The 23,617-nt window shown below is 59.3% G+C and overlaps 1 protein-coding gene and 1 long non-coding RNA gene across 4 annotated transcripts; one reads left to right on the forward strand and one right to left on the reverse strand.

Moving 5' to 3' along the window:
* Positions 1-450: 450 nt before the first annotated feature.
* On the reverse strand, positions 451-7,347 carry LOC103544471 (tumor necrosis factor receptor superfamily member 14-like). Of its 3 annotated transcripts, none has more exons than XR_011536018.1 (9): positions 7,174-7,304; positions 6,693-6,856; positions 5,613-5,721; positions 4,951-5,076; positions 3,666-3,821; positions 3,418-3,508; positions 2,354-2,664; positions 1,280-1,311; positions 451-1,067 (listed from the first exon to the last, which is right to left on the reverse strand). XR_011536018.1 is itself a non-coding variant. In XM_070605014.1 (9 exons), exons 2-9 carry the CDS (start codon positions 6,759-6,761, stop codon positions 867-869), a joined length of 942 nt encoding a protein of 313 aa, XP_070461115.1. In that variant the 5' UTR covers positions 6,762-6,856; positions 7,174-7,347; the 3' UTR covers positions 451-866. The 3 variants fall into 3 exon arrangements, 2 of the variants coding, with proteins under 2 accessions (XP_070461115.1, XP_070461118.1); XM_070605014.1 differs by having other exon boundaries at positions 2,354-2,511; positions 7,174-7,347; XM_070605017.1 differs by lacking the exon at positions 3,666-3,821 and having other exon boundaries at positions 2,354-2,511; positions 7,174-7,309.
* A 138-nt stretch (positions 7,348-7,485) lies between these two features.
* Positions 7,486-19,995, forward strand: LOC139081068 (uncharacterized). Its single transcript, XR_011536022.1, has 2 exons — positions 7,486-8,633; positions 12,037-19,995. It is a non-coding gene; the product is annotated as an uncharacterized lncRNA (long non-coding RNA).
* Positions 19,996-23,617: the final 3,622 nt, after the last annotated feature.

Raw genomic sequence — 23,617 nt, forward strand, 5'->3', positions numbered from 1 at the left:
GGACCAGAGCAGGGAAAGAACCAGAGGGGCCTGGAACACCGTGTTGGGCCAGAAATTAAGGACAGGCTCACGGAATGACTGGGATTTGTCAAAAGAAAGCAGGAGCCAGTGTAAAGGGACTCCTGCTGGAAAGAGCGGGGACAGTGTGAACATCGCCGTAATACAGAGCACTGGGCTAGAACCAGGAACAGAATCGGGGACCAGGAGGCCCTCGTGGGGTCGACGCATCAGTGAATGAACGAGTGAGTGAAAGCGGAAAGTTCTTCCCTCCAGCGGAGAAAACGGTTGAGGGAGGAAGAGTCAGTGGATAGAGACTTGAGGAGACGCGGACGATCTTCAGTCTCAAAGCACCTCCTCCAAACACGCTCATCCACGCGTCGGGGCGCAGCTTCTCTTGAGCGCCCAGAGAGTTTGGGGAGAAACAGAACATTTATGCACTCTCAAAGCAGCTCCCCAAAAACACACTTTTTAATAACAAATGAAAAAATGGGCCACACAACAACAATTTAAAAATCGATTGTGAACGCAACGTTCACCTAATGAGGCCTTCACGGCCCATCCTGGCCCGGCCCAGCCCCGGAGGTAGGCGCCGGCAGGCCCATCCTGCAGATGAGCAGGCTGAAGCCCAAGGGCTGGGGAGAGGCAGGGCCTGGGGCACAGAGCGGCTTGTGGCTATTGTCCTCACAGTGCTGGGTCAGCACGTGGTCAGCCCAGGGCTGAGGGGAGGGCTGGGGACTCGAACGTCATTGGTGGGGAGGTGTGTGGGGTCCTCGAAGCCCCCTGAGCAGTGGGCTGTCTCTGTCTCTGCTGGATGGAGTCTGAAGCAAGCCCAGGAGTGGGTCCTACCGGCTGCCCTGGTCCCCAGTTCAGCCCTTGAGGGCCTGGCAGCTCTCGGCAGACACAGTCAGGGATTTCTCAGATGGCTGCATCTGAGGCTGTCGGTCAGCATGTTGCTCCCTCTCAGGGAACATGGCTGCTGTCTCCTCCACGGCCACCGTGGTGACGTCCGGCGTGGGCTGCAGGGCCTGGGCGGCTGTGTCTTCCCGTCCTACACCAGGACGTGTCCACTGCGGACACAGTCGACATGACGTCCCCGCCTGGCTCGGCTCCAGCCCACGGGCCTCCCCGCAATGCTCGCGGTCAGCCCGGGTTTCCCGGGGAGGAGTGGTGGCCTCCCTTCCCAAGTCAGCACGACTATGGACTAAGGACTCGGGGCCCTCAGACAACTGGGAGGCCCACCCGCCCTGCAGCAACTCCACTGGGGGATGAGAAATCATACCTGAGAGAGGAATCTCACTGGGGTGAATCCATCTGTAAAACAGAGACACGTGTGTCAGGGAGGGGCCACACAGCAATGAGCGGGGTGCCCCACACTCCCGGTTTCTCGCTGGGTGAACTTCCCCGAGAAACTGACCCTCTCAGAGGCAGGGGGACCCATGTGGGTGGGGCTCCTTGCCAGGCCTGTCCCCCAGGGGGCCCAGGACATGAGAAAGGACACGGTGCACGCCCCGCCCACCTCCCCAGCTGCCCACCCCGCTCCCTAGCCCTCCCCAATTAGACCGTCTCCCAGGGAGAGGTGGGGTGCACTTCTCAGAGGAGGGTCAGCCCCCCTGAGAGCAGGTGCCCCAGACTGGGGAGGAAAGGGACCCTGGGCTGCTGGCCCAGCTTCCTCCCAGCCCAGGCTCCTGAGACCTCCTGGCAGTCTGGGGGCCCCAGGGGTGAGGACACAGGACGATCCGCTGACAGCAGCCCGACTCCCCGATTTGGATGTCTTTGCTGACTGCCTGCTCTCCTTCTGACATACACGGGGCTCCCCAGCGGCCAGAGCTGGGTCTACACAGCCTGGATCCTGGTGTCCAGAGGGGCCTGGCCCAGATGAGGAGCCCAGAGCGGCAGACAATTGGACGAAGGAGTGAGCGAACGAAAATGAATGAATGAACGACGCAGTCTCTCGGTGGGGACACAACGTGCCCACAGCAGGGAGGCTCTGACCTGGGCCCCTCCCAGCTGACCGCAGGTTCTCTCACTGTCCCTGGAGGGCTGACGGGACTTAGGGTCCATGGCAGTGAGGTCGCACGGGGGCGGCAGAGGGCTCCTTGGCTAGGGGGTCCCACCCGCTACTGCCTGACCCCGGCAGACCCCGTGACATCAGGGTTCCCCTCAGCAGGAAGCCCACGGCCCCAGCCCAGCAGCAGCCGCTCTTCAGGGGGCCAAGCAATCCTGGAGATGCTCCTGGGGCCGCCTCCTCCCCTAGATTTGAGGGTGTCTCAGACCGTCTCTCAGAGCCGTGGTGGGTCTCTGAGCTGTGATGCTCGGGACCTGAGCCCTCAGAGGGCCACACACTGCTGCTCACCAGGTGTCCTTCTCATTTTCATCCACACGCAGAGGACTATCAGGCCAGCCAACACAAGCACGAGAACACCCACAAGAACACTGAGGCCCTGGGAGGAGCATGTGACGTCTGTGCTGCTAGTCCCAGGTTCCACTTCCATCTCAAAGAGGCCGCTGCACCTAGGAGAGAAGATTGGCGGGACCCGGATCCTGCGGGCGGCAGACGCAGCCTGATGCTCTCTAGACCCGGGAGGGTCCGTCCCCTGCTGCCCAGCCGGGCTCAGAGCAGCTCTGGTGTGAACTCAGGTCTGAAGGACTCTCCAAGCCCCAGAGCTACAGGGAGACAGAGAGAGAAGGAAGGAGAGGGAAACCAGGATGAGACAAGGAAGGCGAGAGGAGAGCAGGGAGGGGGAGAGTGGGAGCGACAGCTGGAGACCACGGAGAGCGACAGGACGGAGAAGGAGACGGCGTGAAGAGGGCTGGGGTCAGGGACAGAAAACTGTTCGAGCCGGTGCTGCAGACAGAGGGACTGACCTGGGTGGGGACAAGGAGGGGCGAGGCAGGGTGGAGAGATTGGAGCCCTGCCCCCTCCTCTGAGCAGCCACACCTGGTCACCCCGGGCTCCCCCAGAGACACCAGGCTCCCCTCAGAGACTCTGAGCACCCAGCTCAGATCTGGGCCCAGGGGATGGGCATTTGGGGGCGTCCTGTTACAGCACAATTGGGGTCCTCACTTTGAACATCTGCCTTATAGGCTCCCCCACTCCAGAATCACAGGGAGGGCCCCACAGCCCTGACACTTGGTGACACTCCAGAAGCACAGGGGCCCAGGGAAGAGCGTCCCTCTGGATCTGCTCCAGGAAAAGTCTGTCCTCAGAGATAAATTGCTATGATCGGTTCTTGGCCAGTGCAATGTGCTGCGATGTGCTGCGATGTGCTTGGACCATGGGTTCCAAGCAGGAGCTTCCTGGATGCTGGCACCCAAAGGGCAGCGGGCTTTCTGCAGGGCGAGGGCCCTTACCTCCCAGGGGAGCATCAAGGACCACCCCCTAGGGGCACGGGACTGAGGCCACCCAGGATCACGTACTTGGTCCAGGGCCGGCACTCCCCCAGGGTCCCATTGGGAGAGAAGGTCCCGGGCTGGCAGTCTTCACACACCGTGTCCTGCCGCTCGGTGCCTGAGGAAGGAGAGGGCTGGGCAGAGGGGCCCGAGGGCGCTGCCAGGGCGGAGCCCGGCTTCCCCCATCAGGCTTGGGCCTGGGGTCTGTGTCTTCAGTAGGCGCTAGGGGACCGGGCTCCTCTCTTGCTGGGCAGAGGGACTGGGCGTCGGCTCACCTCTCTCCTGTACCCTCTGGCCTGGTCTGCAGGTCGTGTGGGGCTGGCACTCGACACAATCATCCCCCTTCTCGCTAACGCAGAAGTGGCCTTGGTCGCAGCCACACTCGGTGTTTTCCGTGCTCGAGCAGTCCCGCCTGATCACCAGGCCCATGGCTGGGATCCAAGAGAAAGAGCTGAGAGCAGCAGCCAGGGCAGCTGTGGGCAGTGGTGAGCACCCCGTCCCGGAAGGAGAACAAGCAGAGGCCTGGACAGCATCCACAGGCCTGGGGGTTCCTGCCCGGGGTCTGGGGAGGGCTTGGTGACAGGACCCCGGGCCAGCTCTGCAGCCCTGGTTGGTGTGTCTGGGCCCGCCTCTGCCCCCACCCAGGACGCTGCGAGCTGCATCCCCGGCTCAGCCAAAACAGTGCTTGGAGGTGCCGGACACAGAGCTGTGAGTCCCAGGGGGCTCTGAGGAACACTGGGACAACAGAACCATGGGCAGAGAAGGGCAGGCTGGTGGAGTGGTGGAAGGGTGTCCCCGACGGGTAGCGGGGCCCCAAGGAGACTTAGAAAGTCCTATCCGGCTGGGGTCACACAGAAAGGGAGAACCAGGGTTGCCTAGGGAACCCCCAGACCCTCAGACAGGTTCCCATCCTGCAAACCGGGCCGGTCACGTGGCAGAGAGAGGACAGTGAGCCCACTCAGCGGGCGGCGGCGGTGGGGTGGCAGCTGGGCCTGGACCCAGGCCCCTCCTGAGCACGGCGTCAATGCCGTCGGTGCCACCCTCAGCCCAGCCAGAGACGTGCGTTACTCAGGGCAGGGCTCTGCAACTGCAGCTCAAGGCTCTGAGCTCCTCACACCCTCCTCATTGAGCCCCAAAGCATTGTAGCCCCCACGTCTGTCATGCCCGACATCCTGGGGTCCCTCCTTCCTGGCCACCGGCCCTGGCCAGCAAGAAACCCGAGGGTCTGAGCGCTGAGCCCGTGAGGAGGAGCCCTCAGGGGTTGGGGGATGTGTCTCCTGAGAACGCGCACACTGTTAGGCGAGGCCAGGCCCCAGGCTGGGGGAGGCAGCGCGGGGCACTCTGGCTCCTTGGGGTCTGGCCCAGGCTTGGGTACCCATGTGACATGTTAGTGTCCCTGAGCTCTGGAGTGTCCGTGGGACAGGTGATGGGGGGAGGCGGAGCCCTCCTTGGGGCTGGGGTGGGGCTGGCCAAGGGGCAGCCTCGCGGTCCTGAGCCGTGGGTGTGCTGCAGGGTCAGGACTGGGGGCTGAGCGCCGTGGCGGTTGGGCAGCGTCCTCACCTGGGTCACAGGGTCGGCACGGCAGACACTTGCTCAGGCCGTTGAGGTGGGCTGAGAAGGTCCTGGGGGCGCAGGGAACGCACACCGTGCCAGTCAGCTCCCCACAGGCCTGCTTCACGCGGTAACCTGCAGCCCGGAGGGTCCACAGCAGTCAGAGCTGGGGAGGGCCCTGCAAAGGCCTGCCCATCCTGCCACCTGGAAGCCCCCTGCGGTGTGACACCACCCCCAGGGCCTGAAAGGCACCCACCCGAGCTGTTCCCCACACGACACATCCTGCCTAGTCGCCTCCCAGGAGTAAGCCTGCTTTGGGGGAAGTCAGAACGTTCTGGAAGAATGTGGGGGTCCCCCCAGGACACCCAGGCCTGCTCCACTGCAGTGCCCACTCCGAGCCCCAGTCTTCTGGCAATAAAGGGCTGGCAGGGGCGCCAGGCCACACCAGCTGTGCAGAGTGGCTGTGAGAGTCTTGGTGGGAAGTGTCGAAGCTGGGGGGGCGGCCCTGGGGGCTCGGGTCCTCCCCTGTCAGTGCCCCTGCCCCGGGGGCTTCATATCCCCCTAGAGAAGTGCTGTGAAAGGAGGGGCTCCTGGCAGGGAAGATTGGAGCATCTCCCCACAGCGCTGGCTCCCAGGGGCCCCCAGGGCAGGTCCCTCGGGGCGGCACCTACCTGGACTGCATTTGGGGCAGCACTCGGTCCCCACTGGGTACTCCTCCTCTTTGCACTGGGGCGTCGCCAGGGTGTAGCGGGGGGACCCCAGAAGGAGGAGATACAAGGCCTGGAGGGGACAGATGGGGCGTTGGAGGGGAGCAGCAGCCCAGGCTGCCCCGGAGCCTCGATATCAGCCTCTGTGAAATGGGGCAGCAGCAGCCCCATAGCTGGAGGTGGCCTGGGAGGGAGGACACAGGTGGGCCCCGACAGGCTCTGGGAATCATCCAGGACAGCCCTGGCGTTAGGTGGGGACTGGCCCGTCTCCTGCCTCTGTCCCCAAGTCCACCAGCATGGTACCCCAAGGACTGGGTCTCTGCTCTCACCAGGGACCACACTCCCTGGGAAGCCCTGAGCCACTCTGGGCTGGACAACTGGCCATCCTGCCTCTGGCCTGTGCTGGGCCCGCTGAGCCCTGGGGACCCAGCAGGGTCAGAGCAGGACGACCGTCAGGGGCTCACAGGCCAGGCACGGGAGACAGGCTGTTCAGGGCCCGGGCTGGGGTGGGCCATGAGGGGGCCCAGGGCCCAGGGCTGGCTCTGCTAACCCTGAAGTTTCCGCCTGGGCTGGCAGGAAGCCACACGGGCAAGCAGGCTCTCCCCCCCGGCCTGGCCCTGGACTCCACCCTACTCACACAGACACGGACTTTATCTCCCAGGACAGGGAGGGGCTGAGGGTGGAGATTAGCCACCTGCTGGGGGCTCCCACCCCAGGGCGGGAACAGCTCAGGCATCCAAGAACAGCCGGGCCCGGAGGCACCCTCACCCTGTGCTGGGGGCTCACCTTCGTCCCCTGAGTGGGGTTTCGGGGACGAGGCCCACCAGGAGCTGTTCTATGGCTTTCCTGTCTGTCTGCTCCCCTACCCCAGGGCCAGGGTGAGTGGGTGACAGAGGGCTGGGTCAGCCTAGGAGAGCCGGGTAGCTGGGGGACAAGGGCAGGACAGGGACATCGTGGGCAGGGATGGGGAAGAGGGTACACCCAGGGGCAGGAATAGGGGCGCTGGGGCGCGGCTGGACAGACAGGCAGGCTCAGGAGACTCACCAGGCTCAGGGCATCAGCCTTGGGTGCCGGGCTCCATGGGGGTGGCCCCCAGCCTCGCAGAGGCTCCATGTCTCTCCTCAGGACCCCTCATTCCCTGGCTGCTGTCCCTAGCCCCCTGCCAGCAGGACGAGCTTTAGCACTTGGGCTTCCTGCTGCCTCGCTGGCTGAAAGAGAAAGAGAAACTGCAGCAGGAGCCAGCGAGGACGGCCTTCGGGGTGATCTCAGGAAGTATTCGTCTCCAGTCCCCAAGCATGTGCCGTTGGGGCCCTAGGCTGCCAGGGGATCAGGACCCCACAGTGACAGGCAGGGAGGGCCCTGGGATGCAGTCTGCAGTTGGCAGGACCAGCGGTCCAGAGCAGAGGTCAGGGCAGGGGGAGGGGCGCAGCATAGGCGGCAGGGGGGATCTCCTGCTGACCCTAGAGAGCCAGCCTGCAGCTCCTGACAGCAGGAGCCAAGAGGAACCTCCTTGGCTGTGTCTTACCTGTCTCTGTTGAAAAGGGGGGACCCTACGTCTATGGAAAGGGGGAACCAGCGTCTATGGAAAGGCGGGATCCTGCTTCTACGGAAAGGGGGCCCAGCCACTTCAAGGAAACCCCGCCTCCCAGCAGTGCATTCTGGGCGTGTCCACCCTCTGCCTGGGGCTGGGTCAGGCTGGTTTCCACCTGCACAGCCCTGCGCACGTCTCTGCAGAAGGTGACCCTTCCCCAATCCCAGGAGGCTGGGGGTCGCTGAGTCCCCATCAGGGTGAGAAGGGGGACATTTTGTGAGCACCCACAGGGGCCCCCACTGTGTCCACCCCCACCTGTCCTGGGACGGGATGGGAGTGGCTATTTCCTGCTCACATTTCACAGATGGGGATCTGGGGCTCAGAAACGGACAGGGCCTTGCCCAGGGTCTCCCATGTGCAAACTGTGCTCAGCCTCAAACCCCAACCTTCCTGTGCAGACGGGGTTCTCCCCACTCCACCTTCCCTGGAGCCATGGCCATCTCCCGAGCTGGGGGACAGGAGGGCAGGCCTGGGAGAGCAGACCCTCATACACACACCTGGTGCCTAAGAGTCACACTTGGGACTGGTGAGAGGCACCCACCCAGCCCTGGCATCCTGGATGGGGAGCGACTGGGTGAGTCCGGCCCCTGGCCCCCATGCCCGCTGGCTGTCACATCACATTAAAGTCTGAGGCTCATGTGATGCACGTGGCATGCCTCTGGCCCCCTTCATCTTTGAGCTGGAAAGTCAATTAAAGGTGGGGGCTTCCATCTAATCAGACCCATCACGACCCTGATGGGCTTGTCCATCTCCATAGGCCCCAGGCAGGTCCCCATCAGGTGCTAAGGCTGGGCCCTCAAGGACACAGGAACCACCACCTCCAGTGTACCGATTGCTGGATGCCCAGCCCAGGCTAACCTGGAGCCCCTTCTCTGTCCTGACTTTGGCACAAAATCCTCCTCCAGGGTCACAGCCCCAGACCCCACCCTGCCCCACTGAACCTCAGGGCATCTGCTGGACATGAAGGTGTCGGTTTTCCCTGCCCCCTTGTGCCTCTGGTCTTGGGAGGAGGGTTGTGAGAGCCCACCTCACATGATGTGGGAGCAGGACCCCTGGAGGCCGGGGACCCCACTGGAAGGTTCACTTTTCCGTGGGCTGCAGGCACCTGGGGCAGCGAGGTTTGCCTGGATCTCCCCAGGGAGGGGTCCCATTGGGCAGGACTGGCTGGCAGTCACCAGTGTCTTTGGGGTCACTATCTATTTCTATTTCTAGGGGACCCTGGGAGGAGACCCTGGGCACTGGGGAAGGAACAGGGCAGGAGTGAAGTCCGAGGGCTGGGTGGAGGCTGACCACTGCCCTATCGGCAAAGCTTCGCAGCGCCCAGAGGCAGCGTCCACCCTGGCCACCATCACCCGGGACGACCAGCCCAGCCCCACAGACCCTGGTGCTCTGAGGTAGGGTGGGGGTTTGGTGGGACCAGGGGCTTGGGAGCCCCCATGAGACCCAGCAGCACAGGGTCCCATCCCCACACCCAGGGGCCTTTTAGAGGGTGCCCCCACCCCGCTCCCCCACGTGCACTCACACCCCCTGCCCCCAGCACTGCCAGGGGGTTTCCAATGAAGGGAAAGGGGCACCCCCTCTGCACCCTCTGCTTGGTCCCAAGAGCCCTGGGGAGTGCTTTAGAATGCCCTGGAAACCCCAGCAGCACACGGGTGCCTCAGAGCACACTGCAGGCACCCAGGGCAGGGACAGGGCTCTGGGACCACCTCTGCTCCCTGCCATGCCCCCAGGGACCTCCCAAGTCCTGGGAAGATCCTTGGGGTGGGGTTGGCCAGAGAGGGAGGATGTTCTCCCCACACCTGGTGAGGCCCCCAGGACCCTCGATCCCGGCTCTCAACCCACCACTCCCTTCAGATGCCTCCTTTCATCAGAGATCCTTTCATCCACCCCACCCTGGGCAGGTGGGGAAACTGAGGCACAGCAAAGGGCAGGACTTACCCACAGGCATCAGTGAGTCTCAGCTGGAATGGGGAGTCCCATGGCTGGCTCAGCCCCTGTACCCCTGGCCCATCCCTCCCCACCCAGCCACCTCAAGACTCAAGGCCCTAGATGCTGAGCCAGCGTCACGCCCCAAGGCAGCAGGGGAGACCCGCCCAGGGAGCCTTCTGTACCAGGTCTCTGCTGAGCCATGGCCTCTTCAGGAGGCTTTCCTGATGCCTGAGTTTCCAACCACACCCCCTGCACCCTCACCCAGTGACCCTGGTGTCTTATTGGTTCCTTGTCTTCCCACCTCCCCCCTGGAATGCAAATTCCGTGGCAGGAGTTCTGTGTCCATTTTAGCAGGAAGACGAAGGGCTGGGCTCCAGTCTCAGCATCACCATTCCTGTGCTCACTCCTCACTCGCTGTTCACTCACTCATTCAGCACCCAGTAGTTCAGGCCAGGCTCAGTTCTGGGCGCCAGACTCATTGAGGAGGAAATGAGACAGGAGGAGGGTGCAGACAGGGCTCCTGCCCACGCACCAGGAGTCCCCATGGCTGGCTGTCGCGTCTGCTCCTCGGCCCCAGGCATCCAGGAATCAGGAGCAGGGCAGGACCAGGGTACGCCCCAGGGAGCCCCGCACCTGTCTGAGGCTCCATGGGGCTCTCGTGCCCCTTACTTATGGGGGGGGGCAGGTAGAGCCCGCACCCCAGGGCCTCTCCTTCCAGTCATCCCTGTGATGTGGGCTGGGATCCAGGGAAGCCGCCTCTCCTGACTCAGCCAGAGCCTGTGTCCAGGGACCCCAGGGCTCCTGCAGGGTGCCCAACCTCAGGGCCCAGGGGAGGGCCCGGCAGGAGCTTCAGAGGCATCTGTGCATGCCTCCCCCCAGTGCAGATGGGGAAACTGAGGCTCAGCCTCTCCCCAACCCCAACTCTGCCGCAGCAAGAGGAGCCTCCATCACCTGGCTATCCCTTGAGACCTGCCCCTGCGCCCACCGTTCCCTCCCAGGGGCTGCCCACCCCACCACATCGCCGACACCCGGAGCTCCCGGCCAGGACACCTCCCGATGGGCTGAGGAATCCCTGATCACATTTCCTCCTCTTCTTGAGAGGGAGATCTCTGGGGTCCCGAGCATGGGAGAGATGCTGAGAACCAGGGTGCTTGAGCCCAGGCCTGGAGGGTGGGAGGCAGGGTCGTCCTGAAAGCCCACCTTGAGGCCCCCCCCTCCTCTCCTCTGCATTCTTGGTGGCCTCAGCCCCCTGCTCTGTGGGAGCCCCGGGCTGGGAAGTGGGCTCAGAGGCAAAGCAGCCTGGGCCTCACCCCCTGGGGCTCATGGTCCAGTGAGGGAGCTGAGTCTAAAAGCCACTGTCAGCGTCATGTGGTGAGGGCTGGGTATGGGCAGCAGATGTGGGCTGGGGCTCTGAAGATGAACAGGAGTCCTGCTGGGGGACAAGGTGAGAAAGGGCATTCCCGGAGGAAAGATGTGGGTTGAGCAATATGGCCGGGAAGTTCTTGGGGTCCAGCCCTGGTGAGGCATGGAAGGGGGCCTCGACACAGAGCTGGCCGAGGCTGGCCCCTGGAGGGAGGCTGCAGACCCCGGGTGCGTCCTGTGCACGGGAGACTGTGCAGGTGTCAGGCTGGTGGGGAGGGTGGACGGAGTAGACAGGGGCGTGATGTCTCCCAGGTGGGAGCCTCTGGGAGGTGAGGAGCAGGGCAGGGAGGGCAGAAGGGCGTGGAGAGAGGTCAACTCCAGGGACGCCCAGAGGCGCAGGGCCTGCAGGAGTCGGTGTCCGACTCTCAGGGTGCGGGTAGAGGTGGACGGAGAGGACGGCAACTCCTCAGCTGCATGCCTGGGACAGACGGGAGAGAACTGGGGGTTGGGACAGGGGTCAGAGGAGGGGCAGAGTGTGCTTGGGCCACCAGGGACTTCCCAGAGGCCCAGGTGCCTGCTCAAATCCAGGCTTGTCCTGGGAGCAGAACTGGGGGTGCTGTGGGCGCCCAGACCTGGTTTTGTCTAGCTCCAGACCAGGGTATCAGTTCTCGTCTCAGACGTCTCCCCAGCGCCCCGTGCCCAGTCCCCCACCAGCCCTCCCAACTCCTCCTCCACAACTCCCCCACCGCCTCTGCTCCCTGGCAAAATCAGGGCCCTGGGAGGCAGCTGTGTGCCACGCTTCACCTTGCTGCACCCACACCGGGACCCCTTGTGGGCATGGAGAGGCTGCCTCAAGAGGCTCCTCAGAGGTCTGCTCCCTCCAGGCACATGCTCTCACCTCGGCACCCCGCCCTCACTCTGGCTCCCCTGCTCTGCCTAGTCCAGACAGCAGCTAGGGACACCCCTAGCTGCCCATGACACCACGGTCACGGTCGCCCCCTCCCTGCACCCTCTGGGGCCCCTCACCAAATCCCCACTGCTTGCCCCCCCCGCCCCCCAAGGCCTGCCCATCAGCCCAGACTTGCCTCTCCAACTCATGTCTCCCTTTGCTACAGCCACACCAACCCCTTTGCGTCCCTGCTTATTCCAGCTCCTTCCATCCCAGAGCCCCACGCAGGCCATTCCCTCTGCCGGCTCATCCTGGGAGGTCATCCTGATGTCTCTCCTGTCCTCAGAAACAATCTCAGCTCATACCTGTGCCGTGCTCCCTGGTGTCTGGCCCTCACCTCACCTACAGGCCCTCCTGCCATCCTAACCCTCACAGTTACGCTGTGTGAATAGACGGTCAGGGCCCTAGGGACCACGGCTTTACAGGTCAGGAGACCAGGCGGAGAGCTGGGGCCAGGCCAAGGGAGGCCACCTCTCCAGAAGGAGCAAAGGAGGGTTGGACCAAACAAGTGGCTCCGGCCACTTGGCAATGATTCAATGCTGCCTCCCTGGTTTCAGCTCCAAGAGAGACTTCTGGGAAATGTTGAAGGTGGAGGGCTCCTCCTGCCCCTGGTTCAACAAGCAAATGGACAATCCCAGCCCTCGGAATGGGACCAGCACCCAGGGGGCCTTTGGGAGCATCGGGGGCCTCCTGGCTCCACGTTGGGCAGCTGGGCCCGGGGACCATTGGCCAAGAGCAGGAGAAGGTGAGGATGGACGGCTGGGAAAGAGAAGAAAGAGGAAAGGGCAGAGCAGCCCAAGAAAGAGGAAGACAAGATGTGCAGACTCACTGGTGACAGGGAAGAGAAAGTTCCTCATAGAGGTGTTTACAGGTCAAGACTGGGCCCAGGGGAAGCCAGCAGGACTGAGGATGGTGAACTCCATGGAGCACGGAGTGACTATGCAGTGGGCCAGCCACTCTGGAAGGCAGTTTGGGAGTAAATGTTAAATGTCTTAGACCATTGCACCCTTTGATCAGGCAATGTCGTGTATGAATTCCACCCTGGAAGTAAGTATTCTCATTCCAACGGGAAGAGGTGGACGTACAGGAGAGGACATCAGCCTTTGAAGGTGCCAGAGAACATTGGAAATAACCTAAGTGCCGTCGAAGGGGAACTGTCCCTCTTGCCTGCTGCCGTGATGGAGTAACACAGCCTGGACTTACCCTCTGCCCCCAAAGCAAGAAACTGAAAACCGTGAATCAGCTGTGTTCAGAAACTAGGCAAAAGGAACTGGGATCCCCAGCAGACCAGGGCAGTCCTGCTGAGTTAAGAAGAAAGGGATCAGGCCTCAGGACGGCTGAAGCTGGTGGACACGCAAGCAGAGCTCCCGAAAGGAGGGAGCTGCACAGACAAAAGCTACAGCCATCGGCAAGGTCCCCTTAGCATTGGCTCAAGAACCTGCCGTGTGTGTCACGGATAAAACTCCACAGTACGGCACAGTGAGCCACTAGGAGCTGTGCACCGAGTGACTCCAGAGCTCACACAGGGTGAGGGGACATTGGAGTGCTGACCAGCTGGACTTGACTGTCCTCAATGGTCCCTTTGGCCTGCAGGAGAGACCCCATAGGCCGCGCCTCCCCAGGGCTGAACCGGCCTGGAGTAAGGCTGCTCTAGCCCTAGTGTAACTAAGCTCAGAGTCCCACCCAAGATCAAAGCGAAGCCCAAGTCACTGAGCACAGGCCGGACACGCACAGCCCTCTCTCCAGGAGGACTGAAAGTAAAAGAGAAAATTCCAGATCATAAAGAAAGTAAAAACACCATGCCCAGCATCCCAGCAAAAATTACCCACATGCCAAGAAGCAGGAAAATGTGACCAGCAAAAACGTGAATCAGGAGAAATAGACCCAAAGATGACCGCAATGATGGAATTACCAGACAACACCCTAAGACAGTCTTTCAAACATTTTTAAAGGGAAATATAAACATAAAGAGGGAAATGGAAGATATAGAAAGAACCAAATGGAACTTTATAAAATCTCCAGTGAAGAATGAGCTGGGCAGGTGTGTTAGCCGGCTCGGGTGGCCATAACGAATACCGCAGTATCCTGGGTAAACAGCAGGAATTTATCGCCTCGCAGGCTGGAGGCTGGAGTCCACGAGCAAGCTGTGGTGGGGCTGGTCTCCCTGAGACCTCTCGGCTTGCCTTGTAGACGGCCTCCTTCTCACCATGTCCCCACATGGTCCTTTCTCTGTGCATGCGCATCCCTGGGGTCTCTTTGGGTGTCCAAATTTCCTATTCTCCATAGGCCTGCTCTCAGATTGGATTAAAGCCCACCCAGATGGCCTCAGTTACCCTTAATTACCACCTTTAAGGCCCTATCTCCAAATATAGCCACATTCCAAGGTATTGGGGGTTAGGGTTTGAACATACGAATTTGGGGGGACGCAATTTGGCCCATAAAAGTAGGGTTAACACAGGCTGGACACTTCAAGATGATATCCATGAACTTGAAGCTATAGTAATAGAAACTATCCAAAATGAGGTACAAAGAGAAAAAAAGAAAAGGGAAAAAAAAACAGGGCCTCAGAGATGCCTGGAAAATATCAAGCTGTCTAACATCAATATAAGTGGAGTCTTACAAAACAAGAGAGAGGCAAGAACAGAAAAATTAAAGAAAAAGTATAAACCTACAAACAAAAGAATGCCTACAAACCCCAGGAAGGATAAACAAGAAAGAACATATAACAAGGAAAATCACAATCAAATTCCTGAAAAACAGGGATAAAGGGAAAAACCCCAAATCAGTCTCAGCGAACACCGTCACATCCAGAGAAGCAGAGATAAGGGGCACGGCTGAATTCTCACCAGAAACAGTGCAAGTCAGGGACGATAGAAACATCTAGAACACGCTGGAGAACATCTCAACTTAGACTTCCATACACAGTGAAGGTATTTGCCCAAAATGGAAGCACAACAAAGACTGAGGACTTCCATTTCATGATTTCTATAAAAGCTCCGGTCGTCCATCACCAGCAGACTTTCATTACAAGAAATGTGAAAGGACTTTCTTCAAAGACAAGGAAGTCGGTACCCAATGAAAACGCATCTCTACTCAAAGGAATGGAGAGTGAAAGAAATGGTAAATATGTCAGTAAACATGAGACATCTTTTTCTCATTTTTAAAATTTCTTTTAAAAATAATAGAAAGCTTAAAGAAAAATAACAATGTGCTGTCATGGTCACAGCACGTGGAAGTAAAATCCATGACAATAAGAGCAAGAAGCCTGGGGCAGGGAAACGTGAGTGGACTGTGTAAGGTGCTTTTCATGGTCTGTCAAGTGGGTGATAGTGGGAGGTGAGGACAGGTGCATATTGTAAGCCCTAGAGCAGCCGCTGATAAATAAAATGAAGATGTGTAGCAAATAAGCCCACAGTGCAGATGAATGAAATACCCAAAAAACACTCAATTCGTCAAGAAGAAGGCATAAAGGAGGAAACAAGAAACAAAGAACAGCAAATAATTATCAAAATATGGACCCAAACCCAACCACACAGGAAACTACATGGAATGGAAATGGTCTCAATCCTCCAGTTAAATGCAGACATTGTCTTACTGCATGCAAAACCAAAACTGTAGGCTGACGTGCAAAGGATACTGTACACAGAAAGAGACAGCAGCCAAAAGAAGAGGACAGCGATTGGAGATTGCAGGGTTCTAGAGGCCGGGGGCTGTGCAGAAACAGAGCCCCCAAATCTGCAGAGGCAGCTGAGAGACTCCCACAGCCAACGTCTCAGTCGATGGTGAAGACGGCATGCTTTCACCCAAGAACAGGACGAGGCAGGGACGCCCACTCATCCCCTTCTGCACAACACTGCACTGGAGTCTCAGAAAGGGCAACGCGGCAAGAAAAAGAAAGAGAAGGCGCGGCGATGGGAGCGGAAGGGAAACATTGCTTCTTCGCAGACAACGTGACCACATATATAAAAGTTCTACAATGTCTACAGAAAGGCTAAGTGGCCTACACAGCTTATTTAGTGACGTCACAGGACACAAGGCCAACAGTTTAGAAAATACAGATGGGTTTTTGAAATTTAAAAGAGCAAGAACACACTCACATTAAAAACATGAAGCATCTGGGACAAATTCAACAGAATGTGTGCAGGCCTGTGCAGGCCCTGCCGAGGGAGGGGACAGAGGACGCCGTAAATGGAAAGGTACGATGCTCACAAAGTGGAAGACTGGGTTTCGGCAAGATGTCAGTTCTCCCCCAAGTAACCAGAGATCAATGTAGTCCCAATCAAACTGCAGCAGGCTTGTTTGTGGAAATTGATACGCTGATTTTTTACACTCATGTGAAAACAGAAAGGAGTTATCGTGGCCAAAACAATTTTGAAAAGGAAGAGCAGGGCTGAAGGACGTGAGCTGTAAGCCTCGTGGATCCAGCCCAGATGGTGTAGGCAGGAGGAGTACCAACCGGTCGATGAGACGGAAGAGACGGAGTCCACAAACAGACCCGCTCGTGTGCGATCACCAGAGTGTTGTCGGAGGCGCCACAGTAATCCCACAGGGGAAAGGTAATCTTTGTAGGCAACAGTTGCTGGAACAGGGAGAATCAAGGCGGCAAAAATGAAGCTCAGCCTTTACCCTCACCACGAGCAAAAAGTAGCCCAAAGGGACCATAGGCCTAAATGTAAAAGCTAAAATTATTAAACTTCTGGTAGAAAACATAGGAGAAAATCTTTGTGACCTTGAAGTGGGCAAAGATTTCTTAGAGAGGACATGAAAGACATAAACCATCACAGAAAAACAGATAAATTGGACTTCATCCAAATTAAAGACTTTGCTCTTCAAAGTTTGATATTAAGGAAATGAGAAGGCAAACCACCTGCTGGGGAAAATATCCACAACACACATGTCTTGCCCAAAAGATATATTTTTTAAAAATTTCTTACAACTCAATAAGAAGACAAACAACTCAATATTCTTTTAATGGTCAAGATTTTTGAACAGATCCTTCCCCAAAGAAGACACACAGACGGCACATGCAAAGATGCTCAGCATCATTAGTCAACAGGGAAATGCAAATTAAAATGACAAGGAGATACCACTTCACAGCTATCAGAGTGGCTAAGGGTAAAGTCTGACCATATCAGGTATTGACGAGGATATGGCGTTACTGGATCTGTTGACACTGCTGGTGGGAATGGAAAGTGGTACGACCACTTTGGATGACGGTTTGGCAAACGCTTACAAAGTTAACCACACGCTTTCCATCTGACCCAGCCATTCCACTCCTAGGTAAATAACCTAGACAAAGGAAAATATACGTCCACACCAAAAGCTGTTTACAGACTTTCATAGCAGCTTTACGCACATTAACCAAGAACCGGCAGCCACCCAGACACCATGAACAGGTGAATGGATACACATATGGTGGCATAGTCATAAAACGGGATACAACTCAGTGATAAGAAAGAGTGATATTGATACACAGCGTCATGGAGGGACCTCGCGGTCATTATGCTGAGTGAAGAGGCCGGACCCCAAGGAGCGACAGAGTGTGACTGCGTTGATGTGAAAGTCTGGAACAGGCAGGTGCAAGGCAGAGGCAGAGAAAGCAGGTCACACATACCTGGACCAGGGGTGGGGACTGCCTGGAAGGGGCTCGTGTGGGTCACAGAGGGCTGCCATGCCAATGTCCCCTGGCCTGGGCGGCCTAAACAACAGAAATTTACTTCTCTCAGTTGGAGGCTGGAAGGCTGAGATCAAGGTGCAGGCTGGCTGGTCTCCTGAGGCCTCCCTCCTTGGCCCGCAGATGGCCACCTTCTCCCAGTGTCCTCATGCGGCCTTTTCTCTGTGCACCAGCATTCCTGATGTCTCTTTCTCTTCTGAAGTCCTACCGGGTCAGGGCCCCAGGCTTACGACCTCATTTAACCGTAACGACCTCCTGACAGCCCTGCCTCCAAATTCGGTCACCCTGGGGGTCAGGTCTTCAATATATGAATTTGGGGGACACAATTCAGTGCAAAGAGTCTCCAACAAGAACGCGAGTTCCCAAGGACAGGGAGGTTTCTCCGCCACTCACAGCTACGTCCCCAACACCTGGCACAGAGTGGGCACTCGGAACAGACCCACTGGGCAGATGCGAGGTAGAGGAAAGCCCTCGACAGCCTAGAGCTGGCCTGGCGCTATCAGCCGGCCTTGGTGTTCTCCAGGTAAATTAATGTCATGGCACGTCAACATCGACAAGGATACACAGACAGGTATGAACTCAGACAAACAGTCACTGTCACGCCACAAAAACAACCAAATACCGCCGCCCTGGCAAATACGGGTGACTGCTGCTCCCTCCCTCACCACCCACACAATGTCAGCCATGCCCTTCTGCTTACATCCTCGACAGGATGCATTCAGATCCCCATCGTGGAGCACCCGCTCCTCCAGCACTCAATCCAGCACGACCAAAATCACCCAGCACCCCCTAGATGCCACCATTCCTGCCCAACACGTCTCACGAAGGCCCCCGGTCCCCGCAGGTGTGTCCTCTCACTGTGATGGGGCAGCGTCCCAACTTCTCGGGGCGCAGGTGCGGCGTGGTGGTGGCTGCAAGGTGCTGGCCGCTGTTGGGGTTCTCCAGGTGAAGCAGCCACAAGACGAACCCAGTGCTCTTTCTCTCGCTAATGTTGACCCCCGGGAGACAGCTCTGGTAAGGTGATTTGCTAAAAGATCTGGGACCCCCACACCACCAACTGCGTCCACACCCACTCCCACCCCAGCCCTGAGGGCAGGGAGGCAGAGAGGCTTGAAAGGGGACAGAGAAGCTCAACCTGTGATGCGTTAAAAAAAAAAAAAAAAAAAAAGCATGTCTGCGTGTGTATGTTTCTCTGTGTCCCGAAAAATTCCGGGTGCCTGTGCCTCAGGGTGGGTGGGGAGAGCTCTCGCCAACAACAAACTTCCACTTTCTGCTGTGGTCTGTTCCGCACTGCGTGAGTTTTTGTAACATCACGTGTCACTTTTACAAGAAAAAGGCTGATCAAGAGCCATATTAACAGTCATTGCTGGTGACGGCCGGGCCACCAGGCCAGCCCCACGTACCCCACCATTTCCCCAGAAGGGAGCTCGGGTCCCTCGAGGAGTCAGGGGGCAGAAAGTAGGACAGAGGTTCAGGGGCTGGGGGAGCGAGATGAGGAGTTAGCGCTCAATGGGGACAGAGTTCCTACTGAGATGACATAAAAGTTCTGGAGACGGATGGTGGTGATGGTTGCACATTAACGTGAATGTGCTTAAGGCCACTGAGTTGTACACTTACAAATGGTTAAATGGTAAATCTTACGTAATATATATTTCATCGCAATTTTTAAAATACATCAAATTTGTTTGTTAAAAGAAAGCAGGAGGGAGCCTCGTGGTGCTGGTTCTGTTTTGACCACATCAGTGTCAACACCCCCACACACACTGCGCAGTAGTTTTGCAAGACGTTACCAACGGGGGAAACTGGGTGAAAGGTACACGGGATCTTTCTGTATGATTTCTTACAACTCCCTGTGAACTATCTCAAAATAAAAAGTGCAACAACAAAAAAGTCAGATGAGAAGCACTCTGAACGGATGTTTGCACTTCAGTGGCGTACAAAGTTGTCCAACCAGAGCCCGAGGCCCCCGGGCCTCCGTGCACCCCTCACTGTCAGCGGGCGGCCCAGGCACAGCGGGCCAGCCTCCGCCTCAGCCCAAAAACAGGAAACGCCCCGCCGACAGTGGGCGAGCTGTGGCAGATGTGCGGTTCCTCCTGGCCTAGCGTGCGCTTCCGCCTGCCTTGAAGAGATAGTTTCTTTTTTAACAGAGACCGTAATCATGTTTTTCCCCGAGTTGTCACCATGGAGTCGAAAGGATTGCTCTACTTTGCCTTTCTCTTTGTTCAAACATGGTCGCTGGCTGTAATTTTACAAAGGAGACGTGGAACAGACGAGGGTAAACGTCGGGGTGTGTGTGGCCACACGTGCTGAGAGGCGCCTCGCTCCTCACTCATTCGAGCAGCATGTCTGGGGCAGTCCCAAGCCCCAGCCTCACCTATGCATGGACATGCTGGCGCCCACCCGCCTGCTGGAGAGGCTGGGACACCGGGAGCTGCGTGGGGGTGCTCACTGAGGCAGGGGCTGCTCATCACTCGCTAAACGTCCCCAGGCCTCTACAGAAGGTCCTGGGACACAAGTGCTCAATCAGCCCCCAAATAAGATATGTTTCCGGGGGGCCCCCAATACTGCTGCTCAAATATATGGCAGGTGACACATCGGCTCCCTGCAGTCTTCAACCAGCCATCCTGACCAACTGCCCGACCAACCCAGAAGGCAGAGGGCGGTGTCCGCAGCTCCAGGCCTGACTTGTGCAAAGGCCCCGAAATCGGCCTGGGCTGGGAGGGGGTGGCGTCTGCCCCAGGCCCAGGGTGGTCACCCATAGCTGAGGGTCTCTGCCTGCCCCTGCCAGGGAAGCTGGGAGGGTCCTGAGCCAGCCAGGCCCTACGCTGAGTCCAGGGCTCCTCAGGCCTCCAGGGAGGCATGCTCTTTTTAGCCTGCACTTATTAAGCACCTACTGCATGCCAGGTAACGGGGCACAGGGGGCTGTCCCCTCCCACAGAAGAGAGACGTGCTGACAGATGGGGCAACTAGAACCCTGACGGTGGCATGGAGGAGCAATCATTAACGGGGGGCTCAGGACCCCGTGAGCTAGAGCCGCACCAGGCCCAGACACAGCAGCAGCATTAAACAGCACAGCACATCAATAGCACAGCCTGCTGCCGTCACCGCCCAACGCTGACCCATCCTCTCGAGTCCCTCTCTGTGCAAGGTCAGCCTTCCTCCTCGCAGACAATGCTTCCCCAGATGGTAAGTTCCTCCTGAACCTCACAGCCCATCCGTTTCTCAGGACCCACCAGAGACCCGCCCAGGCTGGGCATTTCCCGGTCGTCTGTCCCCACTGTGCCCCGCCCCTGAGGCTGGGGCGGGCTTGAGCCCCAAAGGGACCTCTCCCTTCGCCTCCAACAGGGGGAGACCTCAGAGCGCCTTCCCGTCCTGGGAGCTGCAGATGCTCCAGCCAGGCTTTCCCCACGGACAGGCTGCAAGACGCCAGGGGGCAGCAAACCCCAGAGCCAGCCTGTGCTCTGGTTTCTCCTGGGCGGTGTCTGTGGCCTCCACACCACAAAGGCAAGGCGCCAGGTGGGGTGGGGGCTTGGGGTCACATTCCCTTTAAGATTGTCCATCCCCACCCCACCCCCACCCCAGCAAAATGCAGGGTGCTCCCTGCCGGGTTCTGATCCAGTAAGGGACGCTGGGCCGTGCCCAGGATGAAGTGACTTCTCAGCCCTGCCCCCGCTTTGGGAGAAGCACTTATCCCGGGGAATCAATAGGGGACGAGATTTGGGGGACCAGGAGGAGAGACGCTGAGGGAGGTGCACTCCCCACTCTGCTCAGTGCACGCTAAGCGGCCACGGTGGGAGCAGGTGCCAGCCCCGACTGCTGAGGGGCACCAGCCCACCCCCGGGCCCCTGCGTGTCCTTGGCACCATCCCTGAGTCTGCAGGGGCCTCTGTTTGCTCATCTTCGAATGGGGACAATGACGTCCTCGCCTCCAGGATGTTGGGAAGGTGATTTCGGAACCCACAATGTGACAGCTAGCACACTGCCTGGCCCACAGGGGGCTCAAGGTAATCGGGAGGCTCCCCCCAGGCGGCCCGAGGACAGAAGGAGCTGTCTCTGGCTCAGCCCATCCCTGAGAGTCTTCCCTGTCACTGGGGGCCAGGGGGGCAGGCTGGGCCTTGACCACGGTTCAGGGAAGAAGCCAGCAGGGCAAGGGTCCAGCCCAGGATACCCTTGGCACAGTGACCCATCCCCGGAGGCCCCAGATCCCTCCCTACACCCTAGGCAGGGGGCCTGAATCTCAGGGGTGGCAGTCAGACTCGGGGGACGGGGCAGAGACCTGGCAGAGGCTCAGTCCAGCACCTTTATTCAAGCTCCACGTGGTCCAGCTCTGAGGCACATGCTGTCCATACCCACGCACATCCACCATTGACCACTGGATACACCTGCATCCCACCAGGATGCCACGGCGGCCCCACACCTCCCCCGGTGTCCAGCACGGGGCCGTGCCCTTCCAATGCACAGCATTTCCCCCAGCCCACCCCACCCCTGCTTTAACATAAAGCATCCAGTTCTTTCCCAACTTGGAAGAAGCAGAGGTCCAGACGCAGGGCGTGGCTGTGCTGATCAGGCAGAAGTGGCTGCCCCAGCTCCCTCTGCCATGGACAATCTTGACCATTTACAGCAGCTGTGACATACAAAACCCTTGCCCTCAGGACCCCTCCTTCAGGAGGAAGACCTGGGGCACTGCTGCCGGCTGAGGGGCCCCACCAGCTGGCAGGCTGGGCTGCTCAGCCTGGGCTCTAGTGCCAGACAGCAAATAGGAGGGGAAACAAAATTCCCTACTGCAGGAGGAGCGCTGCGCCCCGCCAGCCCCAGCCCTCTCCTCTCCGTCCAAGGGGTCTGGCAACTGCCACTGGGGCCCTTGTGGCCAGGGGCGCAGGGGGCGCAGGGGGCGCGCTGCTTTCAGGCCGCGGCAGGGATCTCTTCTGCATGTCGCTGTTCAGCTCAGCCAGGGTGTGCATCCGCACGTGGTGCAGGGAGAGGACGGGAAGGCTTCTCGGAGGCAGCGCGCCACGGCTTCCCTGGACTCATCCGCGGTTTGCCGAGCCGCCGGGGGCTGCGGAGAGTGAGCCGAGCGGGTGAGCAGGCTGCGGAAGCGGGCACCCCTCAGGGCGCCCGCCCTGCCCTGCCTCAGGTGACACCCCCACCACCACTCCCTGCCATTCCCCCCACCTCAGCCACCCCCACCGAGCCACAGCAGGCTCGGTGCTCACCGGGGATGTTGCCACCTCCGTCTCCACGATGTCACTTCCCCAGCTCGGAGCTGGGCGGGCGCCCCGAACTCCACAAACAGGGGGAAGAGCAGAGACCTGGTGAGGGGCGGCCGCCGGACCCTGCCAAGACCCGCGGGTGCGCCCTCGCGCTGCCGCCGCCCGGGAGCCGGACTGCCCTTTACTTCGAGAGTCGGCAGGGGGCTGCGCCTGGAGCCAGGCCCGCGGGGGCCAGAGCGCACGGCACGGACGGTGGCCGAAACGCCGAGGCGAGCGGCGGCGGTGCCTTTATGCGGCGCGGGCGGTGGGGCCGTGGGCACGAGCGCTTTCCCACGCTCGCCAACCAATCGGCAGCCAGGACCGGCCGAAGTGCAGGAGCCCCGGTACGCTAGGCTGGGATAATGACGCGCCCCGCCCCTAGCAGACCGTGGTGCGGGCGGAGGACACGTGGGGAGCTAGCTGGGATTTGCCATGCCCTTGAGTCCTGTCCTCAAACCGCACAGAGCAGCCGCCAGTGGTCCAGCCCTGCCCAGGATGCAGAGGCCAGGGGAAGTGGTCGTCCCTGGGGGTTCAGGGTCCAGAGCAACTCTTTCCCTGATGCCACCTTCCTGTCCTCCAGGCACAGGACAAGCGTCCCCAGTGGCCACCGTCTTGTCACTTTGGATCTCCAGAGCCATGCCTGGTCCCCTTTCTGGGCCTCACCATTTCTTCATACCTGACTAGTCTTCCCGCCTGACCATGAGCTTGCCCAGCCAAAGCACCTGCCAGGCCTGGCTATACTTACTGGGTGACAAAAGTGGCTGCAGTGGCAGCCCAGGATGTGGAAGCAACATGGAGACACATCGGGGAAGGGTGCTGACCACCAGGGTCGCATAGAGGGGTCAGTGCCCCTTGACTGGGCCAGGGCCGCTGCCCCTGGGAAAGCTCACTCTCCTCCTCCCTTTCTGAAAGGCCAGGCTCCAGCTGCCACCTCCTCCTGGAAGCGCCCCGCCCCCGGCCTCCTCTCCACTCCCCCAGGCTGGTCCTTGTATTTATTATAAGGTCATCCTCAGAAGTGACCTGGGCAGTTAATTCCTGGGGGCAGAGATCCCACAGCCCCCCACCCTGGCTTCCCCGGGACCTGGTATTTTTAGAGCCAACCTAAGAAGGCTCTCTCACGAGCCCAGGGAGGCAGTGCTGTCCGTCGTCTCAGACAAGGAAGCTGAGGTCCGGAGAGAAGGCCTTGCCCAGCCCTCCGGCCCCCATGTCCCCTCCT

Source organism: Equus przewalskii, chromosome 2, assembly GCF_037783145.1.
Source record: "Equus przewalskii isolate Varuska chromosome 2, EquPr2, whole genome shotgun sequence".
NCBI lineage: Eukaryota > Metazoa > Chordata > Mammalia > Perissodactyla > Equidae > Equus > Equus przewalskii.

Bases quoted from the DNA above. Each gene is read 5' to 3' on its own strand.
- LOC103544471 (XM_070605014.1), bottom strand. From the start codon at position 6,761: ATGGAGCCTCTGCGAGGCTGGGGGCCACCCCCATGGAGCCCGGCACCC. The intron at 3,822-4,950 runs GTGAGGACGCTG...CTTGGATCCCAG, and splicing joins GTGCCGACCCTGTGACCCAG to CCATGGGCCTGGTGATCAGG. The intron at 1,068-1,279 runs GTATGATTTCTC...CTGTGTCCGCAG, and splicing joins CAGTGAGATTCCTCTCTCAG to TGGACACGTCCTGGTGTAGG.